General features: G+C 36.1%; 1 protein-coding gene across 2 annotated transcripts in view; it reads right to left on the reverse strand.

The window, feature by feature from the left end:
* Positions 1–27,489, reverse strand: part of TRPC4 (transient receptor potential cation channel subfamily C member 4) — a 222,597-nt gene that overhangs the window by 22,700 nt on the left and 172,408 nt on the right. For both annotated transcript variants that reach the window (XM_028837185.2, XM_015120957.3), the window contains exons 5-6: positions 15,510–15,649; positions 4,900–5,213 (exon numbers count right to left, since the gene is read on the reverse strand). In XM_028837185.2, coding sequence (XP_028693018.1) covers positions 4,900–5,213; positions 15,510–15,623 — 428 coding nt within the window. In that variant the 5' untranslated portion in view covers positions 15,624–15,649. The remainder of the gene's footprint in view (positions 1–4,899; positions 5,214–15,509; positions 15,650–27,489) is intronic.

A 27,489-nucleotide genomic window follows, 5' to 3' on the forward strand; every position in this document is an offset into this window, starting at 1 on the left:
AAAATTCATCTGAATATTTTATCTTTAGCTTACAAGCAAGAATGTAATATTAAAATAATGTATGACTCCAACTGGCCAATTACAACTATTAGGAATACAGCTCCAACAAATATAAAAGGGTTTTGCTTAATGAGACAATACCTGTCACAAAGCCTGTGCTCCTCTCTTCATAAGAGAGTACCTTGCCAGGGGCTAATAGCTTAAAATTGCACATAGAGTAGTTTCAACAAGTAAATACTCTGTATCTTTTGGTAACATGCAGTTCTTCTCAGGGTATTGAGAGAATAACCTGGAAAGGAGCAGAAGGAAGTATCTGTTCACTGGTGGGAAACTGCATGAAGTCACATAGAAGACATGGATCACAGCCTGACACTGGGTGTTCACAGCTAGGGAGATCAGAAAAGGCCTCCTGGAAAAGGTATATCTGAGGTAGGATTTGGAAAAAAAAAAGCCAAATGGAAGGACAGAATAAGGACATTCTCGAATAAGAGAAGAAAATACATATTTGGAGATTTATATTTATAATCCATCAGGAAATATTGAAGAGTAAAGTATTGCTGGGGGATTGAAAGATGAGACAAGAAAAGGAAGTGATACAGAGGATGTTTGTCTCCTTCAAATACCATGTTGAAATGTAATCCCTGATATTGAAAGTGGGGCATAGAAGGATGTGTTTGAGTGATGGTGGTGGATCATGGATTTCTCACAAAAGGCTTAGTGTCATTCTAGGAGCAATTAGTGAGTTCTCACAAGATCTGATTGTTGAAAAGACCTCTGCACCTCCCTCCCTTGCTTCCTTCCTCTTTCCCCCTGTGATGCCTGCTTCCTGCTTCCCTTAGCCTTTCACTGTGAATGGAAGCTTCCTAAGGCCCTCCCCAGAAGCAGATGTTGATGCTGTGCTTCTTATAGAGTGTGCAGAGCCATGAACCAAATAAACCTCTTTTCTCTGTAAATTACCCAGTCTCAGGTATTTCTTCATTGCAGCAAAAATGGACTAAGACAGGAGGCAGGGGACAGACAGATCAATGAATGATCTAAAACGTCAAGCTAAAGAATGTGGCAGTGTCCTGTAAGCAATAGGGAAACCATTTTGGCACTTTAAACAGAGGACCCTCAGATTTTGGTTTAGAAATATAACTCAGGAAGCAAGATGGAAGACATGAAATAAGGCAGAGACCAGGAGCAGGGGTACTTACACTTGGGCATGAGTGGAGAGCAAGGGGAAGACAGTGCCAAGATAATAAGAGTGGGAACAGACATTTGTTGACTGACTACACATGGAAGAGATGAGAAGAAGGTAAGATCTAGAATAAGATATACATTTTTGATGTAAGTTTCTGGGTGGATTGTGGTCTTGTTGACTAAGAAAAGGAATTAAGCAGGAGGAAGAATATGTTTTAGAGAGACTATGATAAATTCTCTTTGATTGAATGTAAGTCTTCAAGAGGCATGTAAAGAGAGGTGTCTAATAGACAGATGAATATATTGTGCAATCCAAGGATAGAAACTGATGTTAGTAATATAAATATGGAAGTCATGTCTTAGACATATAGAGCCAGTTCCAAAATCGTAGATGAATTTTCATAGGGGTACTGTTAAAAGGGTCTCAGGTTAGTATGCTAAGACATACCACTATTTAAAAGCAGTAATGAAAATAAAAAATTATCAGAGTAAAGTTAGGGTTAGGGTTAAAGTGAGAAAGGCTAGAGAAGTAAGATTTGAAGTGAAAAGGGTAATAATATGGAAGTTAAAAGGGGACAAGATTTCCAAAAAGGGAAGCATTAAACAGGGTCAAATGAAGCAGACACATTAAGTAAAACGTGAGCAGATAAATGTCCATAGTTAATGGTGATAAGAAGGCTCTAGATGATAATTTTTAGGGCAGTTTTAGTGGAATGATGGAAGCAGAAGCCAAATTGTAATTGGATGAAGTCTGAGTGAGAGGTGAGAAAATAACATATCTTGCATAGGCTTATTTTAGGGTTACTTGGATGAAAGAAATGAGAGAAACAGGAGTGGTAGCTAATGGGAAATACTGGGTTCAAAATTTCTACAAAGTTTGAACCTGAGTGGAAGGAATAATAGAGATGAAACCTTATGAGAGGTATGTGAGAGATAATCCTCTACCATTGCCAATCATGACAATAATAAGAGTAGCTACCATTTTTGATGACATTGTATGACATGCACTGTGTTAGGTACTTTATATGAATTATTTTATTTTTAACCTTCACATAGAATAAGGTCTCAGAAATAGTGGGTAGTTTTTAATTTATGAATCATACAGAATTACAAGAAGAAAATTAAAGACCAAAGAAAGCACTGAAGTAAGATGTAGAGCAGGGGCCCCAACGGTATCACTATATACCCTGTGACAGTGACTGATGTCTGTTTTGCTTAAACAGAGTCATCAAGGGATAGGTGACTTATGCCTAGGACCTCCTGCTTCCTAATGCTAAGGGCTATTGATATATACTTTAATTTTTCAATATCTTGAAGCAAAAACTAACTTGTGGCTGGCAGATTTATATTCTATTATTTAGAAAAAATAATTCAAGGGCAATAACTGATTTATTTGGGTTGAATGATATAGGCCTATAGTATTTAAGATACGTGATTATGTTGCTTCTCATGACAATAGAGGAAACCATTGGTATAGACAAACGAAAGTAATACATAATCCCAATAATCCAATATATTTGATTTTGGAATAGAATTTATATTAAGTATTTTACATCTTACTTGTCTGGCCATAATCTCCTTTGATTTATGTTATGATTAGTCTGTAATATGTTATTACTTACGAAGAAACCAATACTAGGGACAAGGAAATTCCTAGGAATTTTAGGGGATCATAAATCATGACAGTGTTAGGTATAACCTATTGATTGCAGAGGAATCAGATAGGTGAGAAGGGTTGGGTCTGGGAACCAGAGCTTTTCCCCCAAAATAAAGAGGACCTAGGAGTTAACACAGTTTTAAATGCTGTGTGGAAGTTCTTTCTGGAAGGCAAAGGAGGAAGTCAGAAGGATATGGCAACAGGAACAGATGGGGTGGTTTTGGTAAGCAGTTTGCACCAGGTTATGCAGCGTAAAGTAAGAAGAAAGTTGTGAAAGAGCATTCACAAGGGTTCTCCATCAGAAATCCAGGAGACCAGCTGGCAGACAGACAAAGACGGTTAGAGCAGAACTCTCATTTATGAAGGAAGAGGTTGGTGGGATCTGACCATTGTAAATCTCTAATCCAGGTTTCCCTGGCCGAGTTGCAAGTCAAGAACCACAAATGAGACGGGGGTGGGGGAGTGGGTGGGTGGGGGAGGAAAAGAAGTTCAGATATCAAAACTGAGATGCCATTCTAGGCCATGCTAGTTATGAGGATGTTTTTGCAAGGGATTTCATTGAATTCCTCCTGCCCAGGGTCAGAAGAGAGCAGTGGGAAGATGTCAAGACTGAGTGAACCAGTCAGGTCAAGAAACTGCTGCTTAGGAATACAGGATCAAGATGGAGCTGGAAGGCCGGCGAAGTGGCTCACGCCTGTAATCCCAACACTTTGGGAGGCTGAGGCAGGTAGATCCCTTGAGGTTAGGAGTTCAAGACAGCCATGGCCAACATGGTGAAACCACATCTCTACTAAAAATAAAAAAATTAGCCAGGTGTGGTGGTGGGTGCCTGTAGCCCCAGCTACTCCGGAGGCTGAAGCAGGAGAATCACTTGAACCCTGCAGGCAGAAGTTGCAGTGAGCCGAGATCACACCACTGCACTCCAGCCTGGGTGACTGAGCAAAACTCTGTCAAAAAAAAAAAAAAAAATGTGTTTTATTTAAGATCCATGGATGTATCAAATCTATTTCTGAAAACAATGAGGTATCAATGGCTGACATTTAAAAATTATGTGCAAATAAGAAGATGATGAATAATTAAAATGAAGTTTTAAATATTGGGGCTAAGATAAAACAGATGTAGAATTAAATCAACAAGAGCATTTTAGCTGTAAGTGAATTTGTTCATGTGATATTGAATTTTTCTTACATGAGAAATTACCATCCTCTCTTATAGTATACATGATTCTATGATGGCTCATGAATAAGGTATGACTTTTAAAGTCACCTACAAAATGACTGTGTATTCAAATGTGGTTACTGTGTGGAGGAATATCACTTCACTTATTAATTCACCTACTAGTTAACCGTCTGTTTGTCACAGTGGGAAGGAAATGGGACAGATATATAGAGGAATAGCCTATGAGAGCTGTGTGACCATCAAACACAGTGCCCATGAAGCTGTGTGCTGTTAGCAAAGCCTGTTATGAGAATAACTGAAGAGAGTTGACAATAGACAGTGTCTATTGCTCATCCAGCTGTAAGGGCACAGAGAGTGTTGTGTGCATGGCAATAATGGCTAGATTAGTCTTAGATTTCCATTTGCACTATTTTTAGATGCTTAAGTTTTTGTATAGGAAACTAGAGAATGAAAGAGATACGTAAATGGACTTTAGTACCTGGGAAACACATAAGGAAACATTGAAACCTACTTGAATTTTCCAACATGAGTGGTTTTACATATGTTCTATCTTTTAATGTACTTGTAAGCTTTCATAGTACCTAGGTTACCTTTTTCGATTCTACATCTAAAAAAATAGTATCTATTGCTTTCTTTTTCATGAAGTCATTTACAAGAAAAGATGATTTTACTAAAATTTAAAATAAATGTGCCAGGTATTCTTTTTCCTGTCGGTAGTTTTCATTTCTATTTAAAGCCACATGAATTCTGTTTTCTGCATTAAGTATAATTTTAATTCCCCATTTTCTTTATAACCATTTGTCATAGGTTTTTCAAGTTTGTGATGTGGTGCACTCTAAATGCTGTACAACATTACCAGTAGAAATGTCTATTAGACTTACGTCGAAAATGCATTATTCTGCTTTTCACATCGTATGCCTTTGCAGGTCAACCCTTTCGTTTCTTCATAATAGAAGTACAATTGATTTAGGCCATTTGCAAATGCTAGCAACACAAGGCAGTATATGAATAGAAACTTCAAAATGTCCAGGAGCATTCTTCCCAGAGATATTTGCAGAGGTCCCAGATGAGAATTTGCAGTAAACAGTGAGATCAGACGCAGAGAACTGAAGATGTTTGCAATAGCAAATAAAGCCTCCGCCACCAGAGTGGGATGCCACATGTCCCATGATTCTCGTGGATTAAGGGCACTGTACTGGAGAAAACAGAAACAAAGGGAAAGTAAAACCAACACATGCATATAAATATATCAAGGTCAGACCCAGAAGGTAAACTATTAAATTTTGAACTAAATAATTGATGACCTTGTTTTTGATTTTTGAACACACTTGCCAATTCTAGAGGAACACATATAGGATACAAATTACATACAAATGAGTAGAAGTGGCGGTCTGTTGCTATGGAAACAGAAATGACCAATATGGGCAAAACCCATCAGTGCTTCCTCTCTGCTATGTCCTAAATGTAAATACAACCTAACTTACAAATCATCCCGGCAGTCATTGAATTGCTAATTTTTTACATTTAATATATAGGAAATATAACCTTTATCTGAATGTTCCTTAAGTAGGTAAAATATGTGATTTGAGAAAAAAATTGCTACATTAAACTTTGACCAGCAATTATTTAAAAAGTAAGCAGGTTAATTAAAATGTCAGATTTGAATTATCCTGATATTGAAACATACAAAGAGCAAAATAAAATTTAACTGTGTACTATCGAGGTAAATTTGTATCCTTTTTTTTTTTTTTTTAAAGAGTCGAAGCCGGGCATGGTGGCTCATGCCTGTAATCCCAGCACTTTGGGAGGCTGAAGCGGGCAGATTACCTGAGGTCAGGAGTTTGAGACCAGCCTGACCAACACGGAGAAACCCCGTCTCTACTAAAATACAAAAAAAAGCCAGGCATGGTGGCGGGAACCTGTAATCCCAGCTATTGGGGAGGCTGAGGCAGGAGAATTGCTTGAACCCAGGAGATGGAGGTTGTGGTGAGCCAAGATCACGCCACTGCACTCCAGCCTGGGCAATAAGAGCAAAACTCCATCTCAAAAAAAAAAAAAAAAAAGGGTCGAATATCCTTTTTGAAATATTGCAGTATGAAAATCTGTAATTAAATCTGTATTAGAACTGAACAATAAATTGAATTATTTGCTTCATACACATCACTGAAAAATATATCTAGACAACCAAGATATTTTTCCAATGAAAAGAAAGTTAGTGCTACTCCGAGTTCCACAGAATGTTTTTTATTCTTTTTATAGCACATTTTACATCAAAGACCTTTACAAATGTGAATAAATGAATTCTCCTTGAAACTAATAGATAGTATTTTTTAATCTCTCTGGGGAGAAAATTTATTATAGGCTCCTGATCTTATTCAACACTCAGACTCTTGCTTGACTGGCGGTGCAAAACAATCAAGTTTGAACTAGAAGAAAATTATTTTCTATTTTTAAATCCCGATAAATGTTCTTGAACATTCCCACACATAGCTTCCGCATAAAATAGCTAATTACTGAAGATGTAAAAAAAAAAAAAGCTAAGATGTTTTTCTCTTTCATTATGACAAGTGTCAGAGTGAAAGTTAGATACTAAACATTACCTAATTCTCTGCTCTTAGTCTCGCTATGTATGACGCCACCTTTTCCTTCAAACACCAAGATCACATTCTCCTTCCTTTCCTCACTTCTCTCTTAAAGACACTCACATTTAAGTCCATAAATAGTGATAGCTGTCCCCCTATAGTTGATAGCTAATTCTATCAACTATAGAATCAGCTCATAAATATTTATAGTTGAGGAATATCCCCCTATGTTGATGGCTAATTCAATTTCTCTTCCTGTAACCTAATATAGCTCAGGACTGTATTTCAAGATATACAAAAAATGAAACAAGAAGTATTCTTAAGAATGCAATCATTTTCTTGAACTTCTTACAACATTTAACACAATGCCCTGAATATCGTGGGTGCTCAAGAAATATTTTCTCCTGTCAAGTATTCCTAGTCCAGTGAGGCAGACAGGCACAACTAATTATAATAAAAATGCTCTAAGAGATTAACACAAAGTGCGGTGGGAATAGGGAAGAGGAAGTGATGAATTCTGTCTGGGGCTCCTGAGGCTAGGAATGGATAGAGATGATGTGTTGTCAAAGGTTTAAAAGTCCTTCAAATCTAGGAAAGATGCTATGCAGTGCTTTAGGTTTCACATCCAGGTCAGGTGGGATGTGGACCCATCATCACATTGTGACTGGGTCAAGCTCTATTACGGACCTACTGTGAAAAGAGCCCTTCTTGGTAAATTATCTCAGCTGAGACTAAAAAAAAAAAAAAAAAAAAAAATCCTAAGAGGAAGGTTTTCCATTTTTACAGATTCTGCGCCATTGTGATTATTTAACTTGATTTCATAGTCTAGCGCTTCTAGTCAAGGCCAGGAAAAAGTGCTACATGAATATATTCACTTTATACAAGGTCAAAGCTTTAGGCAAAACATTGCTGGCATCTGGGTTAAAGGATGTTTGAATGGCAAAGAACCATTGGAAGTTAAAGATGGGAAACTCCTGAGACACTTAGGATCATCCTCCCAGAAGCTATGTGCTTACACTCAGAAAAATAAACCTAGGGACTTTTGCCTCCCCAGAGACCATTTATTTACTTTAGTTGAAGTCTTTCTCTTTTCTTCTCCAGGGGAAAGAGAGGCAGCTGGCTCAGCTGCACGGTATGAGTTCTAAGACACATATTTTCCAACCTCCTCTCCTGGGGTACGACCCCTGTATACACAGGGTACGGCTGGCTACTAGGTCCCCCACTGGGGACTGGGGGATGGGGAACCGATGCTAAGTTTGCTATGTAAGTAAATAATTTATCTGTTCTCTGATCCAAAAAACCTCATATCCTGTCACGGATTAAGAGATATAAATATGAAGCAATTATCTCTTGATTTTATTCTAAGTTTTGCTTTTTGAAATTTTTATCCCATCCTTCACATAGACATTTTCCTAAGTTTTTTCTTTTTTCTTTTTTTTTTTTTTTTGAGACGGAGTCTCGCTTTGTCGCCCAGGCTGGAGTGCGGTGACGTGATCTCGGCTCACTGCAAGCTCCGCCTCCCGGGTTCCCGCCATTCTCCTGCCTCAGCCTCCCGAGTAGCTGGGACTACAGGTGCCGCTACCTCGCCCGTAGTCATCATTTAACAAAGTGTTTGTTATAATGCTGACAAATTGTAACATTCTTTGAATTTGTAGCAAATAATTGTAATTCTTCAATCAGTCAACGAATTTTCCACACCTATTCTTAGGAATTAAAATATTAATTTGAATTTTTAAAAAATGTCTTTGGCTCTGCTATTTAAGAGCAATTTACAAAACCTACCTTCACTTTTCATCTTTGCATGTTTGTCTTTGAGTGGCCTCTTCTCAGTCTCTTTTGGAAGTTCCTCAATCTCACCTGCCCCTTAGAAGTTGAGTTCACTTTTCAAGCCTCCTCTCTTCTCATTCTACACATTCTCCCTGGGTGTTTCCCAGGATTTCAACTCTCAGTGATTATTCTCAATTCTGCATCTCCAGATGAGACTTCTTACCTAACAGCCCTATTCTCCATTGTACTGTCTGGTTGACTTTTCCACTTGGATATCTCACAGGCATCTCAAACTCACAGACCGAAAGTGTAACTCATCACCTTTGCATCCTCAAACTCTTTCTCTATTTACCCCTTCTGATCTTATGAATGGCAACAGGTCACCAAGTCAGAATTTGTGGTTCATCCTAGAATCTTTTCATCTAAAATTCCAGCATCTAAATCCAAATCTTATGTAGGTTGCTTCCTTCTCTTCATCAGTACCCTCTCTGTTTTAAAATAGTACCTCTTATTTCTCAGATATAACTGTAGCACCTTCCTCACTGCTCTCCCTGCCTTAAGTCTTATGTCCTCCATCATCTATGTATCTCCTCAAGAATCTTGTTTTTTGAGACGTAGTCTCACTCTGTCGCCCAGGCTGGAGTGCAGTCCCACAATCTAGACTCACTGCAACCTCCGTCTCCTGGGTTCAAGCACTTCTCCTACCTCAGCCTCCTGAGTAGCTGTGATTATAGGCATCCACCACCATGCCCAGCCAAGTTTTACATTTTTAGTAGAGATGGGGTTTCACCACATTGGCCAGGCTGGTCTTGAACTCCTGACCTCAGGTGATCTGCCCGCCTGGGCCTCACAAAGTGCTGGGATTACAGGCATGAGCCACTGCGCCCAGCCCTCCTCCAGAATCTTTTAAAGGAGCCAAACAGACCATGTCACATATTATTTAATGTTCTTCAATCACAACATTGTCCTTGAGATGACCTTCTGGTTTTTCAACATGCTACATAAAGCCTCTGTGTTCTGACTTCTTTTAAAGATTTAACTGCCATTTGGCCCTAATTAGACACCTAATGTTTTGGCTCAAACTTTCAATACTGATAATTCCTCAGATTAGTTACACATTGTTACCAAAATGCTTTTCCATGAACATTGTACCATTTTTCTAGAACGAATTTAAATTCCAATTATTTTGTTATTCATTCATCAAGTATACATGAGTGTGCCTGCTCTGTGTCAAGCACTATCTTCAGGGTTCATGGTAGTGATCAAGGAAGATGCCATACGAGTTTACAACATGGTGAAGTCTTACATTAATCAAGCCGTGCTAATCCTTTACTCCAACTGCAGATGCATGGACACTAGGATCCTGCTGATCAGAGCTGACAGCTCCGTGTTGTAAAGTAATCCTTTAGAAAGAAATCAAGAACTACTTTAAACACACATAGGTTTTCTCGGATCATTAATTCCTGTATTCCTCCTTCTCTCAATTGTTTTCAGTCTGTACGTACCCTAGTTCAGTTTTGCCCCAAGCCTTTATTTCCAATCAGATTCCTTTGAAAGAGAATTGCTTATTTTGCAGACTTGTATAATAGAGAGGTACCTTTGGATTACTTGTCAGATTCTTACGTGGGGAGCTCTGTCTACGGCATTTTTAGGTGCTGGACATCTCGTAGAGTGCTTTGTATACGATAGGAACTCAAAAAGCACTCTGGGGAGAAGAATTATAGACGTATTCAAAAACAAAGTGGTTAGAGTATATGGATCATTTTTATAAATGTATCTTGACACAGATGTAACACAGAAGATTTGGGAACAGTGAGATGAGTATGAGAGGATGAGATGAGTTGGAGCCAAGTCATGAAGAGTTTAGCAGGAGTGTTAAGAGAGAAAGATGAACTGAATCATAATATTGGATCAGAAGTTTATTGAATGTAGGAAAATATGTTAGATTATCTTTATATCCTCTATAGTCTCTGATGCATACTTGTGAATGTCAAGTAATAAATAGAAATGAGTAAAAGTTAAATTAATATGAAATATATTGGTCAGTGAGATTAAATAAGAAACATGTATTTGGTTTTAATGTGTGCTTTACATGGTGAAATCTTTTCCCTTTCTAGAAATTTATCAGATAATTAAGTAGTGAAAGACCAAAAAGACCAGTGTTTATACCAGGAAGGCATATTATTTTCTCTTCAAGTACGTAATTCTGATTAAACAACTAAGATTCAAATCTCTATAGCTTTTTGCCATAAAACTAAAGAATATCTTAGACAATCCCACATTTGGGGAGCAGACTAAAGTTACATCATTTATAAAATAGAAAAAACACTTGCCTCTTTTCTAGTGAATAATAGACGGGATCTATGAGACTTGCAGTTAGAACTATTTGGAAGAATGGTGTTATAAAGAAAAGCCATAATGATGGTTAAAACAAATCTTCTTATTAATAAAAATTTTGATTTTTTGAAAATATTATTTAAATTACACAGTGAAAAAGGTATTAGAATCGAATCATTTCTGCCAAACTGTTGAAGACAAATATGAGAAGTGTTACATACAGAAAAGGGGCTGGATAATATTTAGAAATAAACCAGCCCTAATGAAACTGCAGTAACATTTTATAATTGTGGTTCCCCAGGCATCAACAAGCTCCAGATTAACTAATACTTCATACATAGTGAAAAGAGAAAATGATTGACAAACTGTCCTCTAGAGGATTAGGAGCAAATTTTTTTAAATTCACAACCCATGAGCTTTAAAATGCTAATAAATCAAGATATTCAAGAAAACACCACAAAACTTTGCATGTAAAATGGATAATATTGAAGCCATACATATTTTTATGCTCTGTCTTTGCACATTATAATACTGTTGCATTGTATATAAAAATTAAGAGCCAATACTGCATTTTTATACTAGATTCTATTCTATGACATTAAATGTTTATTGATTTAATCTTCATAAACATTCTGTTTTATTGTTATTATTGTTTTACAGCAGAGAAATTTGAGGCATAGATTCAGTAACTTGCTCCAAATCACATAGGTAGGAAGTGATATAAGTCGTAGTCACAGCAGTCCCATGGCCTTGGTTAGAAGGTCTGTTTTGTGTGTGTTTTAAAGAAAGATCTTTCCTGCAAGTAGATGAATTGCAAAAATGTGAGTGTCATGAACTGAACTGCACCTCCCCAAACTGAGCCCCCCAGTGTGATGGTATTTGGAGATGGTATTTTTGGGAGGTGATTAAGTTTAGATGAGGTCATGAGGGTGGACTTTCATGATGAGATGAGTGTCCTTATAAGGAGACACACCTTATAAGGAGAGAAAGTTTGCATTCTCTCCCAACCTCTTATGCCCCACCCCCACCAGGTGAATGTGACCAACCTTCTACAAGTCAGTGAGAGAGACCTCACCAGAAACCAACTATGCTGGAACCTTGATCTCAGGCTTCCAGTCTCTGTAATTGCAAGAAATAAATTTCTTGGTATTCTATTGTGACAAGCCGAGGTGACTAACACAATGGGCAAATTAAACAAGGGTGGACCCTATGACAGATGTATTCTAAAAGGTTCTCTTTCTGAAAAGAAGAATTATAACAAGATTCCCTTTTTTGGAGGATGATACAGTTTTTTTGGTCCAGTTCTATGACTTAACCAAAATGACCTGTGAATGAATTTTGTTCTTGTTCAGGAATCCTCAGACAGGAGGTAGAACCTATACAACCCCAGCAGAGGTCCTAGTTATAACACTGGTAATCCCGTCTGAAGCAAAAGAGGTGAATCTATTTACAAAGGAGAATTATTAGCATGATTTCATCTACCTCATATTTCATAATTACTAAATCACATATCTCCCAGAACTTACTACCTAAATTTGTTCAAGTCCAATCTTCTATCATCTTCTCTTATGTTCACTGCTGTATTTCAGGCAATCATCATCATTTGAACCATTCTCTGCATAAATGTCATAAATGGATCCTTATAATTTATAGGGTAAAATTTAAGCCCTATAGCAAGATGTGGAAAGTCCTTCTCACCTTCTCCCTGCCCACATTTTTAGGATAATCCAAAATAGATATTGAACTCTGCTTGCTAGACACTGTCACTTTTGCATATTGTGCCTTTTCTGTCTTGAATGCTCATGCATGTTCATGATCATGATAGATGTCCACTTGTACTGTCCTCTGGATAATTCCATGCCATTACAGAAAAGTTCAGTTCCTTCTCTCATGCTACAGTAGCCCCTATTATAGACCTTACTACATTGTAAGATCCTTGGTTACATGCATTTCTCTTTCATCTGCCTAACTGTGACCCAGTTGAAGGCAAGAGCTACCTCTTGGGCAGATTTGCATTCTCAGCAACCAAATCAAAAGCTGTTTCTTAGTGTGCTCCAATAAATGCTTATTGATTTAATTAGCTTCTTGATTCACATAATAGCTGTTTGCTTTATCTACATCAGACTCTATTTTTTCCTGCAAATAACCTACCTGTTCTTAAAATAATAATTTATAAGTTATTACAAATTAGCCTGAAAAAAATTGAATGACAGAACAAGCGTAAGGTAAGGAAGGAAAAATCAAAAAGTCACAGTGACATCACAGGTCCCACAAATATCAAATCAAAAATAATCTTTTGATTATTATCAGCAACTTACAGATGATAAAATTGATACCTACATTCAATAACTGGCCCCATACCATACAGATTGAACATGGTGAAGGCAAGTATGGACCTAAAGCTCACACTCTTTTTAAACTAAAATAAAGCAAATGAGGAGACACATTAAAGACCTTACAAAAGGCAAGTCTAGTGGACTCATAGTATATGAGGAAGAAAGCAGAGACAAAAGTTAAAAAAAAAAGGAAAAATTAATTTAGTGTGTTTATTCTGTAACAGGCACTTTACATATATCGACTGATTTACTTCTCATGCCAACAGCATAAGGTAGAAATTATTTTTCTTATTTTATGGATGAGACTAAAAGAGGTGAAGAAACAGGCTCAAGGTCACCCAACTAGTAAGTGATGGAGGAAAGGAGCACAGAAAATGTGATTTTACAGTGCATGCCAATGAATACATGCACCCAACTCAAACACATACATTGTGCTAAATGCAAATCCTTCAGAAAGGACATGTCATGGTTTATATTTCCAATTATAGCTGAACTCCTATGACCATATATTAACAAACTATGTATTTTTTGAAGACTTCACATTCCTTAGGTCGTCTTCATCTGCAGTAATTACTGTGCACTTCTCCATATCCCGTTTCCCCCTCTGCCCCCTCCTCTTCATCACTGGGGGTGAGTGAGTTTAATTCTAAACATAAAGAACAATGCTTAGATTTCAATGGTAAAATAGATTTTGCCAGTGTAGAATTTACAACTTTTTAACTAAATTAAAATCCCACATCTAAAAGTCTTGAGGCAAAACATCCACAAATATCCATTAATCTATGTAAGCATACTCACTACATACCAGAGTTCTTATATATGAAAAAATATATGTGCTGTATATAAACATCATACAAATGTAACAGATACAAACATGATATAGCTTAGTTTAAATATTGTGTAAATAAATGTATAATAGCAGTTTCTTTTGGACTCCATCTCACATTTCTCTGAGCTGTAGAACAGGTCTATACAATGCAATGTTCTTCACAGTGTCTTCCTTAGATCAACTGTGTCAATATAAACTGGGAGTTTGTTAGAAATGCAAATTTGGACCTTGTCCTAGTACGCCTAACCTAAATCTGGTGATGGAGAAAAGGAGCCTGAATTTCAGCAAGCTCTCCTTATGATTCTTATCCACCTAGAAATTTGAGAAGAACTGCTATTGTGATATAATCCCAGAATTTCATAACAGCACAAAACCACAAAAAAACTACCTATATTACTTTTAGAAGTAGGTCTAAACAATTTTATGTATACATCTAAGGATCATGACAGAAGAAGGGGACTGGAGAGCTAGGCGCTTAATCACAGACTGCCCACCTCTTACAGAGATGCATAATCTCCTTTGGTTAAAAGAGTACCTTCTGCTGTCTTAATTTTTTCAAGGTCATTTACCTCAATGCATTAATAAAATTACCAAATTATGTTTTCATTTTAAAATATACTTGCTTTCCATAAAATTGACAGAAATTGCTTTCCCCTAGTATTTTGGTGAGAACTGGTAGCATTTTAACTGAAAACTATGGCCTTTCCAACTTCAGACAATTTTAATTCTGTCATACCTGAAGGTTGCCCACAGAAGCAGAGGGCGTTATTTTAAGAACTAGGCTAAATGAATAAAAGTGTGTCTACATGTTAGAATTTCGTAGTTCAGATTATTAAATTGAATGCATTATTTATGTCATACCCAATTCGATATTCTTATTTATTTATTTATTTTTTACTAATTAAGTAGTCATTTTGAAAAATTTTTTTAAAAGAAAGGAGAAAAGGAAAGGGGGAAAAGGAAAATCAGTGAAGGAGAGAAGATAATCCTTTGGGTTGAAAGAAACCCAACAAAGTACAAAATAATCCCAATTGTCATGACAGAACAAAACTGTTTTATGCAAATTATGAGGTTGGGATAAGATTGATGGTGTACAAAATCTGGGGGAGTAATGAGTGTGTGAGATTTCAGGCACTGTCAAGTTGAATGGGATGAGGAGAAAGAAATTATATTCTGCTCTAATTATATCAAATTGTATTAGTTTATACTGAATAATAATTTCAATGCTTTGAAAGAGTAATATTTTGATCTGTCTATGAAATTTTATCTATTAGTTATAAGTGAAGAAAATAGATTTGGGTTGTCAAAATTTAAACAGTGTTTGAAGTAGAATTTCAGTAGAAATAGAAAGGATTAGAAACTAGAGCAGTTACCGTGAATAATTTTGAGACATCATTCTACTTAGTAGATGCAAGGGAATTGGGTGATAACTTCTACTTATAAAAATTTGTTTTGTGATTAAAGTTATGCATTTACTTATGTATTTTTATGCCTATATATCTATCAATAAAACCATGAGCTGATGAATACTACATCCAGAAAAAGTTCTAGGTAACTTTATTAATAAAATTAATATCAATTGAAAGTATGTCATTAATAATCAGAACATATGCTTTACCAACAACATAAATAATAGTTACCTTTACAAACGCGACAATTTTCAAGGAGATTGTCGCTAAATATAAGGAGTTCATTACAAAGTCCATTAGATTCCACCAATCATGGATGTAGTCCTGAAGTCCGCCATCCCACATCTGTTTAATTTCTCCCCATATGAAACCTGCAATTATAGAAAGATTCATTATAAGTATGGTTTCAATAGAATCACTAAAAAAAAGCAATATACAATTTAACAATTACAGATCTCGAAGCTGCAAGAGACCACATTGTTATACTGGAATGCAACTTCTATTTTTTTTATAGGTAATAATATTGAGTCCCAGCCATATTTTAAGACTTTCAGATACTAAGTTAATTCTGGAAGATGTTGTTAGGACAGCCTCACTTTCTTTTATCCATTTGATAAATTCATAAGGATATGTAGTTTTTGAGTTATACTGTAGCTCCTTTATAACTATATATTTCCCTTGCAAAATAACATTTTCTAAAAAGCAGATATCTTGACAGATATTTTTCTCCCAAGTCAAAATGACTCAAAGATCATGAAAATCAGTGTATCTAGCAATCATAACTGGTTTCAGACAATAAGTGGAATACCTTGTTGTGTTTCTTTAAGCAGTTAGTGTCTTCAGAGACCGGACTTTAGTCTTGAGAAATGATGGTTATAGCATTCATGGTAATTCATTAAAATACTTTATATGTAGCAATAGCTTTAAAGCTGTATCTAGAAAAATATATTTTTAATTTTTAATAGGAAATGCTTTATTTTCAAGTTCTATGAAGTACTTACAAAATATTAGTGTAGGTCATTATTTTATTTCCATTATCTTATTAAAATTTTATAATTCCATATTTAGAGCCTAATGATGAGAGAGAGATCAAAATATCTAGATTCAGTAAATATTAAAAGGGTAAAGATGATGTCATAACTACATTAACACAAGCAAACAATGAGAGTTCTTTAGGATAATATTCTGAAACATGAAATTTCGAGTTGAAGATCTGCGTAGGATGTAGAAAGTTGGAAAAGTATTATCCCTCCACTGACTCAAGAAAAATTTAAATTATAAAATTATAATTTTCCAAGCATGCATCAGAGAGATGAGAAACCAAGGAATCTAAACTTTAAATATAAGCACTCTCCTCTAAAGCATCCACGTTTTGAGCCTTAGCTCACCTGCGGCAGAGTATGCAAGGAAGAGACACTGGTACCATCCAAGACATTAGGCTCACTGTGAGGTCGCAGGAGAGACCAGAATCCCTGGGACCCACAGTCACAAGGAACATTTCTACCGTTTTGCATGCTCTTCTTCACAGACCCCATCCAAAGCTCAAGGGAAATATTATAGTTCAAGCCCGGAGGAGAAAAGAGGCTGATTCTGTGGAAGAGGCACAGAGTCCTACCCAGGCTCCTCTCCCCTAAGGAGCAAACACTTTAGCCTGGTGGAAGAGATAGAAAGCACTCCTGGGTCTCAGGTTTACAGCAACACCAGTAGAGCAGGGGCAGGAAAAACTTCCCTGTACGTAAGCTGCCATGTTTGCCATGAAAAGGAGGGCATACATCATGGAGAAAGTGCCATCCCTAGCACTCAGATATAGGCCTGCCTAAGTCTGACCCCAGATGAGGACATCAGAGAGTTTTCCTGCCCTGCATCACTAGGCCAACAAACACCAGGGAACAATCAGCAATTGACAACCAATGGAGGAAGGGCCTCTGAGGCACAGATGCACAGGGAAGGTCAAAACTGTAGGTGGAGAAGGAACCACCTTCTCCAAAAAAGTAGAGAATAATCTTCTTTTCCACCCTAAGCTGAGGCATGTGATGCACTGAAATTGACCGTAGCAACAACAAAACCCAAACCCAACTCAACTCCTGACTTACTGCCTCAAACCTCTACACTAACATAGAAGAGAAGAGACATGTACATTTTCAGGCATAAAGGCTGCGTACGTCTGTTGCTAGTCTTCTGCATAGGGGGAATGAATAACTTTCCAAAACACACATACACATATGTACCCACATACACCAAACCATGATGCATCATATTCAAGCCGTCAAAAACAAAAGATAAAGAAAAAATACCAAAAGCAGCCAAGAAAAAAAAAAAAGGAAGAAAAGTAAGACTGACACCACACTTCTGGTGTAAAAAGTATATAAAAGGCAATGGAGTAACTTTTTTTTTTTTTTTTTTTTTTTTTTTTTTTTTTAGATGGAGTCTTGCTCTGTCGCCAGGCTGGAGTGCAGTAGCATGATCTCGGCCCACTGCAATCTCCGTCTCCTGGGTTAAAACGATTTCCCTGCCTCAGCCTCCCAAGTAGCTGGGACTACAGGCACACACTACCCCACCTGGCCAATTTTTTGTATTTTAGTAGAGATGGGGTGTCACCATGTTGGCCAGAATGGTCTCAATCTCCTGACCTCATGATCCGCCCACCTTGGCCTCCCAAAGTGCTGGGATTACAGGCAGGAGCCACCACGCCTGGCCTAGAGTGACATCTTTAAAGTGCTGAAAGAAAAAGAATAAAAATTAACCCAGGATTCTATATACAACACAAATAGCTCTAAGAAATACTTACTAAAGACTTTTTCTTCAAACAATCAAAATCTGAGACAATTTATTTCTGTCAGACCCACACTAAAAGACACACTAAAAGGATATTTTTAAGCCAGAAGTTATATAATATTGGATGGAAAGTTAGATTTATTTTTAAAAATGAAGATTTATGTCCATAAATGTGTGTGTGTATATACATATACATATGAAGATATGTTATACATATAAAATATATATTTTTATTTAAAAGTTTTCTAACTTATAATTACTGCCTAAGTAAAAACTGTAGCAATATATTGTAATTTCCAACATATGTAAAAGTAAAATGTATAATGACATTAGCACAAAAGATGAGACAGGGGAATTACAAGCCTACCATCATAAGGTTCTTAGACTACACATAAAGCAGAATAATATTTTTGAAGTTAGAATGTAATAAATTAATAGTTTATATTGTAAATATTATGGCATCCTTTTAAATATTTTAAAATATATGAGTAGAGAGCCATAAATGTAAATAATAGTGTTATACAAATATTTAATCCAATAACAAGCAAACAAGGAAAAATGCAATGAAGAACAGATGGAATAAATAGGAAAGAACAATAGCAATGGGGGTAGACTTCCAGTTTACCCATATCATAATTATACTCAATGAAATGTATGATCTAAACACACTAATGAAAATACAGAGATGATCATACACGAAAAAAAGTACAGGCACAACTCTATTACAATTTATTCCTTTACTTCATTACACAGAAGTAAAGGAAAAATAAAGAAATAACATAAAACAATAATTAAAAGACAGCTCCCATGGCTACATTAATATAAAAGTAGATGCATTTCACAAGAAGCAATATTACTAGGCATAGAGAGGGATATAACATAAAAATAAAAAGGCCAGTTCGCTAAGAAGATATAAAAATTCTGTGTGTGCTTATGGTTAACAAAAGAACCCTATAATACAAGATGCCATAACGATTAAAACTGAAATAAGAAACAAAGAAAAGTAGAATTAGAATTGGAGCTTTCAGCATTCCTCTCTGTAACCAACAGAACCAGCAGACAGAAATTTAGTAATGATATAGAAGACCTGAACAACACTATCAACAACATGACAACAGCAGAAAACATATTTCTTTCTTGTGCACATGGAACATTGACCAAGATAGACCATAGTGTGGACCCTAAAACAAACATCAACACATTTATATATGTTGAAATCATACTAAGTAAGTTCTATGACCACAACATAAATAAACAACCAATCAATAGTTAAATGTACCTAGAAAATCCCCAAATATTTTTCAACTAAACAATATAGTTCTTTCAGCTCGAATACGAATTTATGAGAATAATTAAAAATATTTTGAAAAGATTGAAAACGAAGACACAACTAAAAACTCTTTGTGAGGCTTCTAGAGCAGTACTTAGAGGAAATGTGCAGCTCTGAATGCTTTATTAAAAAAGAATGAGGGGTTCAACTCAGTGATTTCACCTTCAATTAAGACACTATAAAAAGAAGAGCAAGTTTAAACCAAAACAAGCAGAAAGAAGAAAATAACAAAGGTAACAAAAATCAATAAAATCTGAAACATAAAACAAAAGATAAATCGATGAAAACAAAATCTAGTTTTTTGAAGTGGTCAATAAAATTGATAAAACGCTAGCCAGAATGATTAACAAAAAAGATGATATAAATGATCAATATCAGAAATTAAAGAAGGAACATCAATACAGATCTTACAGATATTATAAGAATAATAAGCAACTAGAATGAATAACTGGATGCTCGTACATTTCAGAACTTAAATGAGCTTTTTTTTTCCCTGAGACGTAAACTTCAAAACTCACTCAAGAGAACATAAAGCAACCTGAATAGTCCTATACTTATTAAAGGAAATGAACATGTAGTTAATATCCTTCAGGTCCAGTTGATTTCATGGTGCGTTCAACCAAACATTTCAAGAAAAAATAATACCGGTGCTAATCAAACCCTTACAAAGACACAACAGTAAGAAACATTTAAGAGGCAAGTATTACACTGATAAACAATCAGACAAAACTCTTTAAAATGACACATCAATAGCCCTTATAAATATGCACAAAAATCCTCAATAAATAGTAGTGAATAAAAGTTAGCAATATATATGAAAAAAATAAATCATGACCAAGTAATGTTTTTTCCAGATAATGAAATGTTGTTTCAATATTTAAAAATCAATCAGCATAATTTATCCCATCAACAGATTTTTGAAAAAATGTGATGATTTCAATAGATGCAGTATAAGCATTTGACAAAATTTAAGATGCATTCATGATAAAAACTTTCAGTAAAGTATGAATAAAAGGGAAATTTCTTAATTTGATAAAGGGCATTTATAAAAAATTATAACGACTTTTCTGTAAAGGGCCAGAGAACAAATAATTTAGGCTTTGCAATAAATGGGCATGAATGTGTTTCAATGAAATTATTTTAAAACACTGGCAAACAATCTGAGATCAGGTCCAGAGTTTGCTGTCTCCTGTGGTGGTGATTACATGACTGTATGTGTTTGATAACATCTTGTATCTCTGCACTCAACTCCAAAAGTTAGTGTTATAACTTAATTTGAATGTAGCAAAAATTACAAAATTGATATTGAGGAATGAATACAGTGATAGAAAAAATAATTTAAAATATTATTGTAATACATTGATTACAGGCAATATATGAGTAACTACATTTCTTTTACATTTTCTCTCTGTTTGAAAATTTTAATAATAAAATGTTGAATGAAATAAAAGCATAGCAGACATGATGTTCTATCATTAATTAGTGAAAATAAACAATGACTATTTAAAATTATCAATAAAGTTTTGTTTTTATATTTTGTTCAAATTTATAACTCATATGAGAGCTGATTTCAGATATATTAATTATAGTGTATTTTTTAAAGTTGGCTGTAGACAACTGCTTTATTCTAAATTCAGCATTTATGTCCTAGTTTCCTCTTTTAGTCATCTTTCATAAATAAATCTCTCATGAGAGGTCAGATAGAATTGGGACATAATTGGGAAAATGATAGTATTTACTACCTCCATATTGGAGAAAGGAGTATATCAGAACTGAGTAAGATATGATGCCTGCACTGGATTTTAGAGCTGGTGGGAAACTTAGAATTTAAAATATCCAGTAAGAAAAAAGGCTTGACTCACATTTTTTCCACACCTATGGTGCTTTCTCCTACTAACCTGGCTACAGACTCAGAATTCAATTGACAACCACAGCCTGCATGAGAAAACTAAGGTCTAAAGAGGCAGTGTAAACAATAATGCGATGCCACTAGGTAATGAAGAAACCAGGACTGGATCAGAATCTCCTAAATGCAGTGCACTTGGACAACATTTTCTTATTCTTGAGAGTTTACAAGGCACAGAGCTATGTGCTTCAGAGGACAGACTGAGGGCTTTGCGAAGGAGGCATAAAGAAGAAGTTATGAGCTCAGTACAATGTTGCTTATTTGTTTTGTCTTGCTCGACACTGCCAATTCCCAGATATTAAATATGTGCATACAATCATTGGTTTAACAAATGCATTTCAAGTTAATTTTTCACCACAAGGCACAGTGATAAGAGCTAGTCTATGTTAGGTGATCAAGGGGCCAGGCTCAACTCAGCTAGCAGTTAGCTTTAGAATCTCAGCTTAGCCTCTCTAGGTCTCATTTCACTTCAAACTTTAGAGGTTTGGATTACATGACTTTTACAAAGTATGATTTTTATCCTAACTGCATAAATTGCCAAAGAGCGCTTCTTCCTATTAGGATTGTGACAATTTTACTAAAAGCAGTCATCATAATCGCTGCCATGAGAGATGAAGAACTGTCCTGTACAAGAGGGCACAGACTTGCTCTGGTCTGCTCCACAAAGCAGAAATTGGATCTTTGATAAGAAAAGTATAGAGAGATAGCTTCTGGCCAAATATAAGGAAGAATATTCTGGCAATTAGAGTTGCTCTAAAACTGGAATGGATTACCCTGTAACAGAGATTCCAATCCAGAGGCTGTCTTTAAGCCACAGAAATTGTAGCAGTGAGTGGAGACGGATCTGCGTAATCTCTAAAATTCATTCCAACTTAATAAATTTGTAATTTGGTTGCTTTCAGATTTGTATGTATCATGAAATAAAATATATTTTAAAGTACATGCTAACCAGAGCATTTATATTTCATTATGTCTTACAGATAAACTTCATTATCTTTGTACCTGCTTCTACTAAACTGAAAAGTCAAATGTGATTATTAACAGTCACCGAAATAGCTAAATTCAAATATCTTGTGGGTATTTACATAGAGGAAGAAAGGCTTTGGGAAGGAGGTATAAAGAAGTTATGAGCTCAGTACAAGTCAATGTTTTATTTCGACTTCCTTCATAGCTGAGCAGACTCTGTTCTCATCTGATGGGTTAAAGGAAATGAAACTTCAACTGGAAGTTTAGACTAGATGACCTCTAAGGTTTTCTAAGAAGACTACCAAGCAAAAACTCACAATGCTGATATATTACAGTTTCTCTGGAGATCAAGGAGGAGACATTAAATCTGATTTTCTTGACCACCCAAAATCTTACTTCACCTCTGACCTTTGAAAGGCACAAATGTGTGGGAAAAACAGAGATCCTGATAAAACCGGGAACTCATGCCATGATTTTGTTCAAACTTGAGCTATAGATAAGATTGCCAATCAATGTCTGTTGGGTAATGTGTTGGGATCTTTTTTTTTAAGTTCCAGATTGAAATATCACTTTTTATAGCTCTGGTCACCACATACCTGTCAGATGGCTGTGGATTTATGTTTGTTATGAGCATGGTAGCGGAATGGCCAGTTTCATTTATTCTGGCAACATTTACTGAATTTTTGAAGAAACAAGCTTTTAGAAAAACTAGAGGGTGCTATTAACTAAATAAAAAATGAATTCAGATAGTAAATTATCCATGGTAACTAAAAAGCCTGAAGAGAACAAAGATTAAGAGAGCTTCTGTCACAAAATGTTTATCTTGTTCCCACAATGGGAACATTTCAAAATTGCTCTTTGCTGTTTATAAACAGAGGACATGATTTCTCAGAGTTGTGGTGGAGGCCTAATTACAAGCATTGATGTCAAGACTGTGGGGACCAACAAAGGAAAGATCACAGTACAAATGAGTCAGAGAACTTCATTTTAAAAATATTTGTAGATGCCTGGAAGTTTTTACTATTTTTTTTTCTACCTTTCCCATAACAATTTTCACTCAAGGCTATTTGAGGGTTCTATTATGTCCTGCGAAGCTGGCTGTGAGGATGTGATGGGGTAGGCAATGCTCAGATGCCACATTTAACAGCACCAATTACATGTGACAAATGTGTAACTCTGCAAACATATCTCCCGTCGTTCCCTTTCTTACTGTCAGTACTTACACCAATAGTAAACAACCCCAAACAAAAAGCACATCACCTTTTCACCTATGACAACTTCCAGGGGTCTATCATTTAAACCCCAAAGCTGTGGGGGACCTGACCTTGGAAGTCTCTTCACAGAACACCGAGCTTTATGTTGTGGTATCACATCAACAAAGATAACTGAACACAAAACATTCCTCCCTCCTGGAGTTTTGTATTGTTTCGTTTTTTGATTTTCAAATCAGGGAATATAAAAGTAGTCTCTCGTCAAAAATCTGCTTCTGTTCAAAGAGAAATTTAAAGGAATTCTTTTATTCAGTAGAAACCCACTTGTTTTGGACCGCTAAGAGGCACTCAGTTAAGGGGCAGCTCCTGTTCTCCGCACTATACTTAAAACTCAGACAAAGATGAAAACAAGGACCCCAAGTATCCACATTCTGAAAAGAGTTTACAGAAAATTGTAACCAAACTTTTCCTTCCAAGGCCTACTAGGAGGCATCAGGACCCTATCTGTTCCCAAACATCTAGCCCTCTACTTCCATAATCTATAACAGAGGTAGACCTAGGAAGACAGATGGCGAGCGAGGTCAGGGAGTCCAGGGTTCCTGTTTTGTTTTTGTCATCGTCTTTATTTTTTAGAGACAGAGTCTCACCCTGTTTCCCAGGTTGCCGTGTAGTGGTGCATTATATCTCACTGCATCCTCAAACGCCTGAGCTCATGCAATGCTCCCACCTCAGCCTCCTGCGTAGAGTAGCAAAGACTAGAGGCACATGCTACCGTGCCCAGCTATCTTTTTTTGTTGTTGTTTGTTTTTCTGGTAGAAAAGAAATCTTGCTATGTTGGCCAGGCTGGTCTTGAACTCCTGGCATTGAACCATCTCCCCACCTTGGCCTCCCAAGGAGGGAGCTTGGATTACGGGCATCAGCAGCCTGGCCAGGACAGTGCAGTTTTTGTGCTAAAAGTGAATCTCAGAAGGAGAGGTAAGGGTGTTTCCTCACCAATACTACTGCCTCCCTAAGTCAAGTAAAGGAGACTCCAAGAAAACCCCTCATAAAGTCTGGGAATTTCTACAAGGAGGAACTACTACCTCACCCCTGCTGGGGCATCTGTTTGGGCAGTTGGCTTGCTCTCTCCCCCCTGGGTCCAGCTCATCACAGAAAATAGAAAAGCAGTGAAGTTTGGCAATAGAGTAGCCCATGGTAGTCTGGCCTTCTGTCTTTTAAGGTGGTAATGTTCTGTGATGCTGTTGTGAGGTAAGTGCATATTACAAGAGTAGGCTGGGTTTGAGCCTTCTTGCCAGGACTCAAGAGGGATTTGTTAGGGTTCCAGGACCCCCATTAAGGACTGACTGCTGGTTGCAGGAGTGGAGGAACTGGAAGATGCCTGGCAGAGTTGAATCTCTGACTCAGAGAACTATGCAGTGTGGAGGCACAACAGGGCCCTCAAAGAACAGCCATGCACCCCTCAGGAGAGGCAGCATCGCACAGGTGGCTCAGTAATAGCCGGAGAGGCAGGACAACCAACCAAGAAAGAGCTCTGACCAGGGTACCAGATAAATCAGGACATTTAACTTCTCCCATTCCCCATCTTCCCTAAAGCAACAGGAATGAGGAAACATGAAGAGCCTGTGTCCCATCTTGAATACCAGTGTTGGAGTTAAAGGATGTGTAAGAGATGGACAATTCCATATCCTTCAAGCCATAGGTCAGGCCTTTATTGGGAAGAGAAGATCTTTAAGCTTATTATGAAATTTGAGTTTTAAACTGAATACAGCCTACTTTTAAATAATTTGAATTTCAGAAAATTTATGATAACTGACAGTGATATCATTATGAAACAAAGAAAGGATATTTGATATTAAGTGGCCAAGGAGAGGGACGGAAAGAAGTAAAACCATTTCATGTTCAGATTCAAATACGTTGAAGCTCCTTAATAAAACCATTATATGATTAGGAAATTTGACTTCCAGAATTGTTTCTCAGTCTTTAACGTTTAAAATACTTTTGGAATTTCTAAATCAGCCAACCATAATCTGAATTTGTCATAAGAATCTACAGTAATTATAATTTTAGTCAGCAGACCATACTTCAAAAAACACTGACATAAAGAGACAATGAATGTTAAATATTCTTAGTTGGAAGACATCTAAAAATGCTTAAACCACTATGGGTTTTGACACCATTATTTTAACATTTTGAGAAAAAAAAGCTAGGAATATATAATTAAGGAAGTACACATTTTTAAGTTTACCAAGAAAGGATGCCATGTTAGTTTCAGAGTAAGAGTGAAGTGTAGAACTTTAGAATTCCAGATCATCTGATAGCTTCTGACCTAAAAATAGTTACTTAAAAATCAAGTGAGACATTTTATCAGTGTAGGAGCATTCTTTTTATAGGATTTTAATTTAAAAATTTTCCATGAAAACTAAGAAGTAGAATGCTTATGTAGATAGGAAGACAAAGAATAAATATTTCTCCAATTCCTTGTTCATTACCCTTTCAATAGGTAGCAGTAGTTGAATATATAGTTTTGCATAAGTGAATATTAATAGTTTCACTATGAAAATTACCACCTTCCACTGAATATAAACTTCTGAATATTTTAAAAATAAATATGCACAAAGGAAATATATATATTTCTTTCAGTTTTCCTGAGTACCCCTTACACACACACATACACACACACACATAGACACACACACAGAAATTTAAAAAATAATAATGTCCTTGAAGAAAACAAATTTAACTTTAGGACATAGCAACTAATACATGGAAAGCAAAATAGGAAACATCTCTAGGTCAAATCAAAGGACTTACTCTTTCTTTCTTGGAATGGATTGCTTCTTTTAGTGCTAGAAAGCCACACATAATATGTTTTAGATTAGAAGCAAGGCAGTGATGATACTGGTGGTGATGTGAGCGTGGTGGTAGTGATAAGTTTGGTATGTTGGTAAACATAATATTCAATAGTAAATCATATCAAATGCACATCTTAAAGAGCATTAGACATTTAATGAAGCAGAAACATGGTCCATTCAAATTTCACCTGTGTAAAAATCTAAGTCGGCAAATAGAAGCGAAGAAGTCTCAGGTATGGAGACATGTTCTGAGCTGTTTTTGCCTTTTCAAATTCTACCTCTCACACTTTTGGGTCAGTGTCTCAGAAAGGATAAAGAATCTAGATCTAGACTTACATTGACTGGAATTTGAATCTGGTATCACTTGTTAGCTCCTTGATCCCTTGATCCCTGCAAGGAATCTAAATTCTCTAAGCCTGTTTCCTCTCTGTGAAATGAGACATTAACTCATTTATTATGATTAAATGGAACAGAGTTACTGTGAAGTTCGAACAAAAGAATGCATTTAAATTACTCAGCACACTGCCTAACTTTTCAGTTTCTACTATTTATGACTACGACGACGACGACGACGACTACTACTACTACTACTATTGTTACTCTGTGCTAATGAAGACTAATTCAAGAATCTCTCATGCTGGGTTTTTTTTTTTTTTACTATGACCCTTTCTTTTTGGTATCTACTCCTCTTTTCCTATCTTTTCCCCTCTTCCCTTGAACCATCTAAACCATGTTTTCAAACATTCTCTGAAGGCCTGGAAATTTCAATTTTGCTGTATCAAATTTATATTTCACTGTCATGGCCTAAAAAGAGTTTATTTCTCTCCAATAAAGAAATCATGAATTGGAGCACACACAATAACTGAAATCTTCATTAATATTTCATTGTTTGAGATATTACTGTGTTAGTCTTTATAATTCTGTGAAGGTGATGTTAAAATATTTTTTCCCACAGATAAATAGTAAAATGAGGGTCATATGTCACACTGTATTGACTATCTGATTTCCTCAAAAATTAAAATATCCATTTTAAATTAATAAATGGGTAGTCTGCAACTTGGGTTTGAAGGTCTGTGTGTGTCTGAAGCTAGTTTGCTAAGATTATTTGAGCACCACACCAAAGGAGGAACTGGGGAAAGTAATAGGCATATTTCTTATACTTGTGAAAATA

Source organism: Macaca mulatta, chromosome 17, assembly GCF_049350105.2.
Source record: "Macaca mulatta isolate MMU2019108-1 chromosome 17, T2T-MMU8v2.0, whole genome shotgun sequence".
Classification (NCBI taxonomy): Eukaryota; Metazoa; Chordata; class Mammalia; order Primates; family Cercopithecidae; genus Macaca; species Macaca mulatta.